Source organism: Cuculus canorus, chromosome 15 (genome assembly GCF_017976375.1).
Source record: "Cuculus canorus isolate bCucCan1 chromosome 15, bCucCan1.pri, whole genome shotgun sequence".
Classification (NCBI taxonomy): domain Eukaryota; kingdom Metazoa; phylum Chordata; class Aves; order Cuculiformes; family Cuculidae; genus Cuculus; species Cuculus canorus.
In genome coordinates this window covers 16,913,845-16,929,710 of record NC_071415.1, presented here as the reverse complement: position 1 = coordinate 16,929,710, position 15,866 = coordinate 16,913,845, and the positions used below count along the sequence as shown (strand labels likewise).

General features: G+C 42.9%; 2 protein-coding genes across 4 annotated transcripts in view; one reads left to right on the top strand and one right to left on the bottom strand.

The window, feature by feature from the left end:
• PDXDC1 (pyridoxal dependent decarboxylase domain containing 1) overlaps positions 1-15,866 on the bottom strand; it is a 40,867-nt gene that overhangs the window by 19,926 nt on the left and 5,075 nt on the right. For 2 of the 3 annotated variants that reach the window (XM_054080386.1, XM_054080387.1), the window contains 2 exons: positions 913-986; positions 321-386 (listed from right to left, as the gene is read on the bottom strand). In XM_054080386.1, the coding sequence (XP_053936361.1) occupies positions 321-386; positions 913-986 (140 nt within the window). Of the gene's footprint in view, positions 1-320; positions 387-912; positions 987-6,111; positions 6,257-15,866 lie in introns of those variants that run through there. The other variant, XM_054080388.1, reaches the window with a different exon arrangement.
• The window catches only part of MPV17L (MPV17 mitochondrial inner membrane protein like), a 52,781-nt gene continuing 44,152 nt past the window's right edge, over positions 7,238-15,866 (top strand). The window contains exons 1-3 of the mRNA XM_054080394.1: positions 7,238-7,564; positions 8,497-8,567; positions 9,762-9,791. Of these exons, the coding sequence (XP_053936369.1) occupies positions 7,276-7,564; positions 8,497-8,567; positions 9,762-9,791 (390 nt within the window). The 5' untranslated portion in view covers positions 7,238-7,275. The remainder of the gene's footprint in view (positions 7,565-8,496; positions 8,568-9,761; positions 9,792-15,866) is intronic.

The following is a 15,866-nucleotide window of genomic DNA, read 5'->3' as shown; positions in this document are numbered from 1 at the left end:
GTATTTACTTTAAGTCTCAATCCCAGCTGTATCCACCAATACTTCATTAGATCCCAACAGTTCAAAATTTCAGTCACCAAGGACAAGCAATATTTTTTCCCCTATGCGACTATGGAAATAGCTGCTATGATGACAATTTTTTTTGTTGGTTTTTTTTTTTTTCCCCCCTACATAAGCATGGAAAAAGTTGATATAATGCCTGGCTTAGTAAATGTTCATGTTTGCATTAATACAGAAGTTGCTTGGAAAACAAACATGTTATGCGTGTTTTACATATTCTGAAAAGTAAAAGAGCATTATCTAAAACTTTTTGTGCCTACCTGCCTTGGAGTGGTCCAGGAATATCCTTCCGCGCATACTTCTTTTCATTTTCCTCCTCCACTTTTCTAAGTTAAAGACATAAGAATAAACTATTTTTGCTTATGACATCAAATATGTGGTTAACTTTGACTTGCAGAAATACACACTGACATGTCTGTAACTTATTTCACTGACAACAGTTTCATAAATAAATCAGGTAAGACCAATATAAAAGTTCAGCTCAGACTGAATTAAAAGGTTCCTAGATTTTGGGTTTTTGAAGTTCTTTAACAGAAAACGTACAAACTTACAGAAGAGTTACATATATATTGGTATTAAAAGTCACCCGCATAGCAACAAGGGAAAAAAACCAACTAACAACTCTGAAAAAAACAGACTTGCTGTACTTACTCTGAATATTATAGAACGTACATAAAAATCCCATCATTTGAGAAACAATGGTGATTTCTATAGGTGAAAGCTTCAGAATGACAATATGGCCTTAAAGTACTAGGAAAATAAGTTACTTGCTGCATAACATCAGTGATATCAACAATCCTCCCCTTAGCACAAAGAGCTACTGCTTTTGTAGTTGTTACTCTGTGCACATACTTTTGGTTGTCTTCCAGCATCTTCATTGCTTCATTCAGATTCTTTCCCATTTCTGCTAGAGTCGGGTCGACCATCTTTCAGGGAAAAAGATAATAACTTTTAAGAGAAGACCACAACACATTTATCTTGCTACTGTCCCCACAACATCCTCAATAGCAATTAATGCATCAGGCAGATTCTTTGTTGTATATCCTGAACTCAAAGTATACAAAATGAGAACCTATTACTAACCTAAAATAACCCAAAAGCTAAAATCCAGATCACTGTTATTACAGATAAATGCTTTTTTTTTTTTTTTTTTTTTTTTTTGTTCACAAGATTTTCCAAAATCCTCCTCAATTTCTAGATACCTCTTTTGGAGCCTGATGACCAACGAACAAAAGAGCATCAGAAGGCAAGAAGGATTTGAGAAGTGCAAGACATTCAAGTAACTGCTCATTATAATGCTCTGGCTAAAAAAAATGTGTGTCATTTTAGCCCAAGTAAAAGATTTTTTCTTTTTATAATTATTCTATACCAGCAATAAAATTCCTACTATTCCCTTTTATGTAAAAATCTGATCAAGGCAGGTCTTAGGTCATTCAGCATTTTGAAGGAAATTTGGGGGAAACTGGCATAAACTGACAGTTCATTAGTTTTGTTTTTTTTTTTTTTGGATTAGCAGTTCAACTAAGAGGTATTCAAATGTGTTCAAGTAATAGCGTCTACGAGAGATTTAAAAAGCCAACATCTCTTAGAAAACACAAGAAGATATCAGTTAAGACTGCTCTAGCAATGGCAGAAAAAATGGCAGTTTTCCCTACCATTTCCCCATTCAGGTTTCCCTGCTGCACTTTTTAGTAGTTTTCAAAACAGATGACAAAACACCTAATCCAAATACTCTTGTAAATCTATTTTTACCTATTTCTGGTAAACCAATTTTCCAGCTTAACTAACTGGAGAGATGCCCTTTAACTCGACAAAAGGGCAAAACGGACCTGCAGCAGGCAGCTTAAGACAGCCTGCCATGCACAAGAGGCCTCTCCTCCAGCAGGGGCAGCACTCTAGCTACACAAAACAGGTCATATCCTGAATTCACTGCTGAAACCAGGTAACAACAGACACTTGTTAGAGAGCTTGTCAAGACAGAAGAGCTTAAAGAAAAAAAATCATTGAACAACTTATTTCCCCTGAACCAGTGACATGTTCAGAGATGAGTAAGTAGTATTTTCCAAAGAACTGCTCTTGTTTTGAAGAAGTCTCTTTCATGAACTTTAATCCTAGAAGCATGGCAGGAGCTTGTGACACTGACACAAGAGAACTGGACAGGAACATTTATCCATTTAAAGATTAGACGCCATCTAGAACCTTCAGAAAATGTGAAAGGTATCACACTCTGCCAGATGATATCTTTCATGTTTCAGTTACGCCAAGCTCCATAAAATGCTATGAAATCCAGCAAGTCTTTGAATTCCAATGTGGGTTTAAGTGAAAAATGATTCCCCTTTTTTCCAACTGCTAAGTGGATATGTAGCAACTTATTTTCTTCTTTGAATTATGGGAAGAAAAAAAACCAAACTCTTTTACTGCTGAATACTATATTTCATATGTGCTTCCTCCTCTGTTCACATCAGTAAGGGCATGGAGATAGGAAGCAGAAGCCTAACTACTTATTTTAAGCAGCAATAAAATAGGTGTGGCAAGGTTTTAACAAGAAAGCGCTCAGTCAAGAAAGGTTTCTGAACACACTTTAACAATATGTCATCATAAAGTACACTTCTTTAGTTTAGTCTGTAAATGAGATCAAGTGTGTGTAAAGTCCACCCACTAATAATCAAGTACTTTTTTCATGTTCTTGAACTGGTTTTAGTAAGACTGGCAGATGAGTTCTTGAATACCTTGTGAATCACAAAACACCACACTTTTTGAGGGGGTTAAAACACCTGCATTAGACAGTGTATTAGCCTTAGTTTCTGCACTCAGGCCTTCCCCTGGTATCACAGGATCTGACTCTAATCAAGCTCAGGCAATCCTTTGACCAGGTGGGTTACAAGACGTGCAGTGTTCTTTCAAGCTCTAATGAAGCACCAGCCACAGCTTCTTCCTTTGAGGTGTCCATTCAGCAACCTGACATCTCCTGACTCCTTAAGCCCTCCAAACACCCTGACATTCACTGGCCTGCTTTACTGTTTGTTGCCTTCAAAATTTATTAATTCAATTCACTAAGGTTAACTTGCAATAGGTTTGATATGTGGTTAGTTCCCTGTTATTATTTTTTAAGCCCTCTGAAATGCGAGCTGTTTCTGGCTTTATAAGGAGTATGTTACACCTTGAGGTCATTTGGCAACTGCGGAAGGATAAGGGACAATTCACCGGTTATGGCAAGACTGAATGTTGATTACAAATTCAAAAAGGAGAATGTTGCATCATATACCAATGTTTTACAAACTTTATTTGTGTTTCAGTAGGCTGTACTCCTAATGTAAGAGAGAGGATTTTTAAACAGTCTATGCACAAACTATTGTGTGTGCAAGAAACTCACAGGTGTGGCTGGTTACATATTTCCTGACAAGTTTGCTTCTTTTCCCCACTACATTATTGTTTGTCTAGAAGAAAGTTTTAACATCAAAAACTAAAAACTGGTAAATTAATCTTAAACTATATCAGTATTCTTCAGCCACAAGAACAATGTCTTTATTCTTCAGGCCACAAAAGGTTTTAGACAACAAACAAAAAAACCAGCCAGTTATGACTGTGAGGCTTGAATGAAAATGGCACCGTATGACCACAAAGCTTCTGCTATAGGTGTTTGCTCTTTTAATCTTTATCACTTCCCTGACGTGCAGCAGGATCTGCATGCAGCTCCAGTGTCACGAGTTTTCCGTAAAGTTACCAGGATGTTGTGGTAATTAATGCAGTAACAAAAGATAAAATCACAGGCTAAGAGAGAAGCCAGAACATTTTTTTTCATGTTTAGGGAAGACACTGCTCTAGAGACAGCAAGAAATTCCTACTTGCAAGAACCCAATGACTGTTGTCATGCAACGTCACCATGCGTTACAGATAATTAGGTGATTCTGCCAAAATGCCTTCTTTATTATTAAAACCCCAAAATTTTGACAAGTTTTAAACAAGTTTAAAAGTACTTATCGCTAACACCCCAATAAGCTACACGTATAAGTACATAAGGACAGAATCCAGGGTTCAAATAAAAGGCAGTTTCAGATGTATTATGACAATGCTTAAACAAGCACAAGGTAAGTGCACACACATTCTCTGAGGACATACATGTCCCAACTTGGATGAATTTCAAACTCATTTAGGAAGAAGACTTCTGATATATCATGCTCAAGGCTAGAAACAGCGCAGATTGTATCAACTTATAACAATCTTAATCAAAGACTATTTCAGGAGGGCACTAACTGCTAAGCGGCCAAAAGACAATAATTGTATTGATATGCTAACGTACAGAGGACCACAGCTTTTAGCATACATGAGGAAAAAAAAGACATGGTAAATGAGAGCCAGGAAACCAAACAACTCTTCATACACATCTACGTATTCGCATATATTGAAAAAAATCAAACATGCTAGTTTTCTTAGGGCCATCACCATTACAGACTATATCCTACATGAAGAATACAAATAACCAAAACATAGACTTTTATTCTGGTAAGAAATTCAGGTGTTTCATGTTTCCACAGTGTTTTTAAAGCTCCTTATGATGACCTAATCAAACCAAGTGTATACAAGCTCTGTCAGTACTACAGGACACTCGCCCAGTACTAATGTGCCTTCTTCTTTAAAAAACTACATATCGTACCATTTTTACTGCTTCTGTCCAGTTGATAAAGACCATATTCCAAACTAATATATTCAATTAAGTTTGATTTAAGTAATTAAAACTTGTCAGAACAAGCTGCAGTCATTATAACTTTGCTCAGCACTAGTAAAGAACTTCAGCTTTCAAAGGCCACCAAATACTCTGTAACGCCCAAATACTCTTTCACGCTGTATTCTTCACAGACTGGGACTTATCAAACCATTTTGCTACTAACTAATTTATGACATAGAATCACAGAATAGTTTGGGTTGGAAGGGACCTTAAAGCCCATCCAGTCCCACCCCCTGCCATGGGCAGGGATACCTCCCACTGGATCAGGGCCCAGGGCCCATCCAACCTGGCCTGGAACCCCTCCAGGGATGGGGCAGCCACAGCTTCCCTGGGCAGCCTGGGCCAGGGCCTCACCACTCTCATCATGAAGAAATTCCTCCTTATGTCCAGTCTAAATCTGCCCCTCTCCAGTTTATCTGCATTGCCCCTCATCCTATCCCCACAGGCCTTTGTGAACAGCCCCTCTCCAGCTTTCTTGTAGCCCCTTCAGGTACTGGAAGGTCACTGTAAGATCTCCTGGGAGCCTTCTCTTCTCCAGGCTGAACAACCCCAACTCTCTCAGCCTGTCCTCGGATGGAACAGCCCTCGGATCATCCTTGTAGCCTCCTCTGGACAACAGCTCCACATCCTTCTTATGTTGAGAACTCCAGAACACAATACAACATACTCCAAATGAGCTCTCAAAAGACCAGAAAGTTATTTCCCGAATTCCCTTACTATTCATTTCACTACAGCACATCCCATTCAAACTTCTCAGGCCAACTCCAAAGGTAAGGTAAAACTGCACGCGTTGCGTACAGTGAATAACATGAAAGGAAGGGATACAGCAACGACTCTTAAGCACATTTAGTACCAAAGCAGCGCCCTCAGAGCCCGGCAGCAGCGGCGACACGGCGGGAGCGGCAGCCGCTCCCCTCCCCGCCAGGGCCGCGCCTCTGGGGCGCAGCGGGAGCCGCGGGAGCCACAAGTGCGGCAGCTCCGGGGCCGCCGGTTCTGACCGACCCACAGCGGCAGAAGAAACGCTGTCAGTGCCGACATCGCTTCGTTCGGCAAACGCCGGGCAGGAGAGAGAAACAGGGCTGCGAGCTCCTCCACATAAAAGGAGAGCAAAGGCAGGTCAGGCAGCGCTCTCCCTCCTGTCCTGCTGAGGCGAACGCTCCCAGGGAACGAGCTCCAGCTCCTCCTTAAGGAAACCAACCAACACCCCGCTCCTACAGCGTCTCCCGGCGACTCCTTACAGATCCGGGCCGGGAAGCGAGACCGACCCCGCGCCCCCCGGACTGCCGGCACCCTCTGGCCCCTCACCGCGGCCCCCGCACGCGCACCTTCTCCAGGGAGGCGTCCATGGCCCCTCGCCGCCGCCCGCGGCCGCTCCCGGCCCGGCTCCACGCTGGCAGCGCTGACGAGGCCGCGGCGCGCGGGGCGGGGCCGCACTCACCTCGGCAACGGCGCAGGCCCGCGCTGACCCGCCCTCACCCCCCCCCGGCTCCGCCTGAGTGGAACAGTCCCGCCTGAGTGGAACAGTCCCGCCTGAGTGGAACAGTCCCGCCTGAGTGGAACAGTCCCCGAGGGGGGGCGCCAGCGCGTGCGCACCAAGTGCGGCCGCCGCTGGGTCACAGGTTCGAGTCCCCGCTGTGGCGGATGGCAGTGACAGCGTGGCGTCGGCCTTCGCAAACCTCTAGGCTGCCGCCCTCCCAGGACAAAGCTACGAGGAACCGGCCCTTCAGGCTGCGGTTATTTCCTGGTCCCTACGCCTATTCCTTTAAGTGCCATTTACTACAATGGTGCACAGCGCCAAGTGATGCTCTGCTGTCATAGAATCATAAAATCACCAGGTTAGAAAAGACCTCGGATCATCGAGTCCAACCATTCCTATCTGCCACTAAACCACGGCCCTGAGCACCTCGTCTACCCATCTTCTAAACACCTACAGGGATGGGGATTCCGCCCCCCGCCCCGGGCAGCCTCTGACAGGGCCCAATGACCCCTTATGTGAAAGATTTTTTCCTGACATCCAGTCTGACCCTCCCCTGGTGCAGCTCGAGGCCATTCCCCTGTCCTGTCCCTGTCACTGGGGAGAAGAGCCCAGCTACCTCCTCTCCACACCCTTTCAGGCAGTTGTAAAGAGCAATAAGGTCTCCAATCAGCCCCCTCTTCTCAAGGCTAAAACAAGTTTGGGTTGGAAGGGACCCTAAAGCCCATCCAGTTCCACCCCCTGCCACGGGCAGGGACACCTCCCACTGGATCAGGGGCTCCAAGGCCCATCCAACCTGGCCTGGAACCCCTCCAGGGATGGGGCAGCCACAGCTTCCCTGGGCAGCCCGGGCCAGGGCCTCATCGCACCCATAGCGAAGAAATCGCTCCTTACGCCTAGCCTAAACCTGCCCCTCTGCAGATCACACCCTCCGCCCCTCGGCCTATCACCACCGGCCCCCGCCAGCAGCCCCTCCCCCGCAGCCCGGTGCCGCTCCCGGGGCGGGGCCGGGGCCATGGCCGGGCCGCTGCGCCGCTTCCCCTGGCTGGGCAACGTGCTGCTGTACGGCGGGCTGTTCGCGGCGGGGGACGCGGCGCAGCGGCGGTGGCGGGGGCAGCCGCCCGACTGGGCGCAGACGCGGCGGGTGGCGCTGGTGGCCCTCGCCTTCCACGGCAACTTCAGCTACGTGTGGCTGCGGGCGCTGGAGCGGGCGCTGCCCGGCCGCCGCCCGCCCGCCGTGCTCGGCAAGGTGCTGTGCGACCAGCTGCTGGGCGCGCCCGTCGCCGTCCTCGCCTTCTACACGGGTGAGTGCGGGCAGCGCGGCGGGAGCGGGGCGGAGCCGCGGCCACCGCGTCCCCGACGCGGCCAACTGGAAAGGGTAGGAAACGGAATGGTAGAACGGTCTGGGTTGGAAGGGATCTTAAAGATCATCCAGTTCCACCTCCTGCCGTGGGCAGGGACACCTCCCAATGGATCAGGGGCTCCGAGGCCCATCCAGGGCCTCACCACTTCCAACAGCTCCACATCCTTCTTATGTTGAGGATTCTAGTGGGATGTCCCTGCCCATGGCAGAGGGGTTGGAGCTGGATGATCTTTGACGTCCCCTCCAACCCAGGCTATTCTATGGTTCTATGATTCAGTGATTCCAGAACTGGGCACAATACTCCAGATGAGGTCTCACAAGAGGAATAGAGGGGCAGAATCCCCTCCCACGACCTGCTGGCAATGTTTCCTTTGATGCAGCCCAGAATACGGTTGGCCTTCTGGGCTGCAAGTGCATGTTGCCAGCTCACAGAATCATAGAATCACCAGGTTGGAAGGGACCCACTGGGTTATCGAGTCCAACCATTCCTAACACTCCCTAAACCACACCCCTCAGCACCTCCCTTAAACACCTCCAGGGAAGGTGACTCAACCACCTCCCTGGGCAGCCTCTGCCAGTGCCCAATGACCCTTTCCATGAAAAACTTTTTCATGTTGAGCTTCTCATCAACCAGCACCCCAAGTCCTCTGCAGGGCAGCTCTCAGTCACATCATCCCCGGCCCAGGTGTAGGACATTGCACTTGGACTTGTTGACCCCCATGAGGTTCTCACAGCCCCACTTCTCCAGCCTGTCCAGGTCTGGATGACATCCCATCATTCAGTATATTTTGAGAAGAGTTTGGCATAGCATTCAAAACAACGAACATTTCATTTTTGCAGGTTTTCTGATTATTGTCGATATTTTGCCACTAGGTATGAGCATCCTTCAGAAGAAAGAGGACATCTTTTCAGACTGTAGAAAGAAATTTTGGAATACGTATAAGGTGAGGCAAGCAATGCGCTTATCTCCCAGCTGATAAAAAAAATAGTATTGAATAAAATATTTGAAATATTCCTTCCTTCAACAGCTTTTTCTCTCACTTCAATTATTTAAGTGTAGGAAGCTTCTAGTACCTGCAGTGCTCCGGGGTCAGGGCTGTCTGCAGCAAGCACTGCTGCCAGATGGGTGGAATGCTGCCATTTAAAAAACGTGCAATGTGTATATGTAACACTTGCATCCGGCTCTGTTTGAATGAGAGCCCTACAATGCAACACTGATTAAGATTGTACTACATTTTATCATAAGAAGTACACATCCACCAGTGTTCGGTTCACAGTGCTGTTGACAACACTTACATGAACACCTGTTCAAATCCTTATTATAGAGACATCTTTTTGAGGAATTCGATCTAGCCTGTACTTTTCAGTGACAGTCTTCTCACTTTTAGAGACACAGACACTTGTTTTAAGAAGACTTTGGTATAAAAAGCTGGGTTTGATTTGCATTTCTACATAAACGGGACAAAACAAATTGTGCTACCTCAGAGATGAGCAAATTAAGAATTTTAAGATTTCTCAGGTGCAAGAAGAAAGATAGTAGAAAATATGTAATTGAAGGAGTAACTGATGTAATGTAAATTTGTCTCCCCATTGTGGAACTATGAATAGGTAGAATAGAAAAGGATTGCTTCTATTCCTAAAAACACTACATCCTATTGAAACATAAGGTTTCTATTGACCTTATGATTGATGAGTAAATTACCCATTAATTTTTGCAAAAAAGCCTTACATGAATGAGTAACTAGAAGGACCATTGCAAGTGTGAAATAAATAGTGTTCAGTCCTTTTTTCATTCATGGCTGAAACAAATGTTCACATATTTAAACACTTGTTCACCCATCTCATATATGTGGTTATGTATTTAGTGTCAGGTGATCAGGAAGACTTAACTCTGCTTAGAGTTTTGAATTTAAAATGAGTTACAAATAGAGTGTTTGAGAAAATCCCAGCATAGTGCGTCGTGAAGATGGTTAGAAGTTTAATATCGCAGCCTGTAAGTTAAGCAACTTAATTTACATTTGAACAGCTTTTATACCTTTACTCAAATAGTTTTTAGTCTTTGCTGTACGTGTTAAGAAAAAAATGGATCTTTGTGGTTGAAGCCCGTAAGAATAACTAATGATTTCTTTTCATTTCAGACGGGACTGATGTACTGGCCTTTTGTGCAGGTGAGTTTTTAGGGTAACTCAGTGAGCCTTTCTGCCTCATAAAACCTGATCCAATGCATTTGTAATATATCTAACACAGTGAGAAGTCGGTGGGCTTATTGGGTGTGTAGTTCTAAGACCTAACAGTGCGCTTAACCGGGCTCTTTCTCCTTCCAACACAGCTGTCAAACTTCCTTTTGGTCCCTGTTTACCTGCGAACAGCTTACACTGGCCTCTGTGGCTTTGTCTGGGCTTCCTTCATTTGCTTTTCGCAACAGAGTGGAGATGGCACAGCAAAGTCAGTATTTATGTGGCTCCAAAGAGAGAAGGTCAATGCCGATGGAGAATCATCAGAGAAATGAGAACTTTAGTTCTGAACGTATTCTAATTGTTAAACTGAGTTTATGGTCAGTAGCCTTATTGCTGTATTTAGGAAAAACAATCATCTCAGCATTTGTTGGTTAGTGTAAACAGTGGAGCAGTTTGGTTTTGTGCCTGTTTATTTTTAATAAGAGAGGCCAGTTGTATATTGTCATTTAATTATTTTCATGCTGCCAGCCCATCTCTTCTGGGAACAACTGACTTACGGGGCAGTGTAAGCATTTGCACATCATGTCATACTGCCTCACTGGGGAGAAATATTAACTGTAATTTAATTTTCAAGCAACTTGCGGTTGCTAGAAAAAGGAGAATAGAACATTAAATCATCAGTTGTCAGACTTGACAATTGTTATCAGTGTAAGATTGCTTTTGCAGAACAAAATGTAATTAATTTCTTGTCTAAAAAGTGGCACTGAATCTGTTTTATTCAGAGAAACCAGAAGTGCTGTGTTTGTAGGGGCTACTTCTCCTTAGGGTGAAACTTGCTTTATTCTAAGTGAAAATCTATATAGCAAATCAATGCATTTGCACATCTTTTATCTTAACTGGGAGAATAACTCTGGTCAGAGTTCTTTGGGGTAGATGCTGTGTATTCATACTTGGGGGAAGCATCAGTCATAAGCAGCTCCTGCACGATAGAACCTAATTAAACACTGCAGTGAGCTTTTGCTGTATCTGCCAACGATTTCTTCATTTGCCCCTCAGGGGCAGAGTATTGAAGAGTACATGGGAGTCTGGACACCTTCATTCTTTTCTACTGTTTCATTATGTTCAAGATGTAATTAAGATTTTGAAGAAAAAGAGCATGGGAAAGAAGGTAATGTGAATGCCAGAATCCACCTCAAAACAATATGTATATATCCATACATATGCATGTATGGATATATATATAAAGAACTTCCATTTCTTCTTCAAATGGCTTTTAAACATTCCTGTTCATAACAGACACAGTGTCACTACACATAGGAGACTAGGAGAAGGTGAAAAGAAATTATAAGTCTGCTTTGTCAAATGAGGATCAGATCTGGATGCAGGTGTGCTCACTGGGTTTTCTTAAAATGTGCTTGTTTATCTCAGAACAGGAACTGCAAATTTCTGTTGTTGCAGTAAGCTGAAACCAAAGGAACCCTTGGTTTATTAAAATGGGATTTTAAGCTTTGAAGTTACTAAATTGTAAGCTTGAAACAATATGTGATTTAAGTCATCTTGATGATGAACATAAAGAGAAGACTCAACCCTTTTTGCTACAGTAACAGTAAAGCACTTTGAGGAATGTCTTAATTCTGGAGTTGTGGCTAAATAGTAGACCAAAGCCTGCTTAGGCTATAAACACACATTCCTTTGGCCAGCAGCTGCACTGCTTAATATATTGCTTACAATTACTTGTCACCATGGGAGCCCAGTGCTGCTTAGCTTAGAGAAGGAAAGGACTCATACAAGTGCTGCCCAATCTATTCCAGGTAAAATCAACTTGTTTAGCATAACCCAGTGGTCAAGAGTGATACAAGGTACCCCTATGGCTTTGACTACAGGACACGGGAGGAGGGTGGATGGTGGGGGGGGGAGCTGCTTCTGCAGTCTTTTTTCGTGGCAGGCAGGTGGAGAAAGTAGCATCCGTCTCAGGACAGACAAGTCACTGCAATTCCATCTTCAGCTGCTCAGGCAGACCTGGAAGAGGACACCTGCCTATAATCTTAGGCGGAATTAATTTTAATTGACTTCCGACACCTGTAGTGTGGACATCTGCAACTTGACTAATCAGTTTAAGCTCTGTTTACAGTCAGTGGAGGAAAATAAGCAGCTTCAGACATCTGTTTTAGGGCATGGTAATTCGTGTACTCTGTTTCTCTCCATTGAGAACGGAGAGGCTCAGGTGCCTGGCTGCTGTGTAGATAGCTTCATTGTAGATGCACGCATTTGGGGAGTTGAATTCCCTTGGTTGGTGTCTATCTTACATGTCCCTATGGGAGCAATTTAGTGGGTGTTGCTGCATGAATCCCGCAGTGAATTTGGGCAGTCCTGATGCTGGGCATCCCAGTAGAAGTAGAAATCCACAGAGGAACTAACTGCATTTTATTTATCTATTTAAAAACGAAAGATGAGTGAATAGATCTTTCCGACAGCTGTAGCTGTTAAATTGTTATTGTGTATATGAGGTCCTCAGGATAAAGAAGCAATTTCAGCCGTGTTTTTTTCAGTTGATCTTTTTAGGATTAGAGTAGTGTTTTAAGGTCTGTTCTATTCAGCGAGACTTAAGTTTCAGATAAGGTGTGGTGATTGAGTATTTGACTTTTTTTTACAGATACTATTTATTTTTATTTCTGCTTGTGCCTTAAGTGTTTAATGATTAATAGAATTCACTCGGAGAAGGGAACTGGAAAATAATGACATTACAAAGAGAGTGAAACAGTGAAATGGTGTTGGTTTGCTGTAAGCAGTATGCAATGTTCTGCTGCAACTCACTGCACAGAGTATTTCTGCATGGGTGTAGTTAGTAAAACTTAATCCCCAGGTGAATCAAGAATTCAAAACTATCCTTATGATCTGTATAATGCCAATGCTTTTCCTCAGCAGGAGTGTTTAATGAATGTAAGATCCATCTTTTATTTTAAACAGCTTAAAAGCTTATACAAGCTGTGATTTATTACAGTAGGCTTTTGTGCTGTGAGCTTTTTGCTTGGGAATTCAATCTAAATCCTTCTTTGTCTTCAAAAAGTCTGATTCTCTGACTGCAGGTTTCAGGGTTTCTCTCCTTATTTCTATTATGTGCAAAGTTCTTTCATGTAATGGAAGCCTGTAGCTCTCATATTGCAGTAAACTTTAGATTGTGTATAATCCTGTCACTTCCTCTGTTTCTCATGTTACGGTACTTGACAGTTTCGTAACCCAAGTCCTTTTTCACTGGTTTGTTTTTTTTTTTTTTACATTCTGAGCACTGATTGGTCTTTGAACATTCTAGACCCACATAATACCAAACAGTGAAGCTGTACTGGGACAAATTCTTGATGTGCATCAATTAATGCAGCTTTTAAATTTTTTTTGCTTATAAGATTAATTTCACAGAATAACAGGATGGTTGAGGTAGGAAAGGACCTCTAAACGTCCAGCCCAGGTCATCCAGTTCAACCCTATCTCACATACATATAAACTTTTGTTTGTGTCTTCTAGTAATTCAGTAATTCCTTAAAGAAAAAAAAGGGAAAAACCATGAGTGAGACTTGTCCCAATCTCTCCGACACTCTTTCCAAAACAGTCGTGTGGCTTTATGACTATTTCAAGGAATTGCACTGGTCCTGTTGCCAGCTTAACATGCAGCTTTCCACAACCACAAAGATGAACAGAATTATACATCACATAAGTGCTCAGGAAGGAGGGAACACACTGCCAATAGCTACCAGGCATGCAGTCATGGGGCCTCTCTAAGAGCAAATGGGATGCGAAGACATTTATATCAGGTGCAGTTCCAGCTTTGTGTTATTCTGGATGGCTGTGGAGGTGTAGAGTCTGAATTTGATAAAATGAGAATTTAAAAATGTATTTTTCCACTGCAAATCTTTTATGCAAAAATACCTCCTGTGCTTTCTGGTATGCAAAATACATCCTTCTAGGCTTGGAAAGTTCACCAGAAGGCCTCTGTCTTTTTCACAGCAGAAACAACCATCCAGTAACACAGCATAAAATAACGACTTTGATACTGCAGTGAAGGTGAAATTGCCTGTAGTTTGCTACCATATCCGATACGTTAAATTCTTTGTACAGCACAACCTTTGAAATCTATGCAGCTTTAGCCTTCTGATTTTCTGCTGTAAGTGCCAATGCTTTCTGCTCGTGCTGCTGCCTCTACTGCTAGTGCCAATCCAGTGAGATGTGCAAGAAATACTTGAATTTCACTAAAATAATGAGTTTCAAGTTGAATGAAAAATGTCTGTGTTTTTGCAAAGGCTTAATAAATATTAAATGCTGTTCTTTGGTTCTGTCTGTCTTTAATTAGTGTGTGTATAAACAAAGGCAGGTGTTGCACAAAGTTCTTACGGGATCTTCATGAACCACATGCAGCAAAAAAAAATGATGTCTATGACATCGTTTGGATGTTGTAGGCCTTAACACAGCAGCAAAGACAAGCAGGGATTATTCACTCCCTTTGAAAGTTAAGTTACATACATCATCTGCCCCTTCTGAACAAATTCAGAACAGAACTCCCATCTTCAAAGCCTCATGCTGAAGCCATTAGACTTAATTTCCCTTTTATTAATAAAAGGTAAATCTTTGATATAGTTACCTGTTTAGGTAATTAATACATTTGCAGAAGAAACTGAGGAAATTGGGCAGAGAAAAGATATAAAAAACTTATAAAAAGAACAGAGGTTAGCAATGGGGTCCTTATTGAAGGAGTACGCTCAGCATGGTTTGCATGAGATACTCTTGGGAAGGAAACTGTTCAGAAGATTTTAGGCTGAAGAGAGTAATGTAATCCGCAACTGGAAGAGAGACACTGCCTCCATTCCCTACTGTAACTTCTGTATATTTAGAATGAGAAGGAAGCTTTATGGCAAGGTTTCAAGCTGAAAAACTGTTCCACAGACTTCATGGCCAACAGGACAAAAAGAGATCATTCAGTCTGAATCCTCGCACAATGCAAAGCAAACAGTTTTTCCCAAATCAAACCAGTGATGTCAAGTTTCATGACATCTTCTAGAAAGTTATCCAAAGTCTTAAGATACTGGAGGATCTTAGGAAAACAGTAATTTATGAAGTTAAATCTAAATCAATCTAGCCTTAACATTCCAATAAGATATTGTTATTGCCTTTCTGAAACAACGTTAAAGAGTTGGTACAGAAGGCAAAGCCTTCTGCATGCATTTGGTGGTAAACTGTTAAAGCGTTTGTTTATTCCTTGGATAAACTACAATATGTTTAGCTCTGTCACCCCCTTGCTAAATCATTGTTCAAGCTTTTTTTGTGAAGATTAATCCCAGTGACCAATTCACATATGCCTCACCTGGACAATTTTTTCTACTTCTGCTTAATACTCTTGTGCTTAAACAGCCAAAGATTGTACGTGCTCCCTTCATTTCAAAGATGCACTGAGAATTCACAATCAGTAAATTACTGTAATCCATTTTAAAGAAGAATGAGGAATGTAGATTACATATCTGTATGAATGCTGCGTATACTCAACATCATCCACGCTAACAAACACTGCCTCCTCTATTTTTGCATTTTATTAATTTAACGTGGCAGTGCTCAAAAGGCTTGCACCATGTGTCCAGATAGAAAACCAGACTTCATTGAAAAGAGTGCAGTAAAATGCATCATTCCCCTCTATGCAACACTAGTAATGGTTGGGGTTTTGTGCTGAGAGAAGTCTCAGGACCAGAAAAGACTAATGAGGCATGGAATATGTTTGTAAAAGACATTGTGAAGGACAGCTCTGCTGTAGCAGCAGGTACATGAGAGAACTGAACAACAGGCCTTTTTTATTTGCTGTGTTCAGAGAAAGGCAGTTGTTAAGTGGGGCTGTAAATCAACAGGGGAAGAAGGGTGGCAGGTCAGAGTCTGTGCACAGTCATGGTTTTTGTAAGCGATGTAACATGGGACATCTATGCAAATGCTCCCCTCTGGCAGGAGATGACCTTAAATATGGAATCTTGGTGCAGTCACTCTTCCATTTTACACTGTCTAGACTGATTAAATAAAAAAGAGACCAAGAGGGAG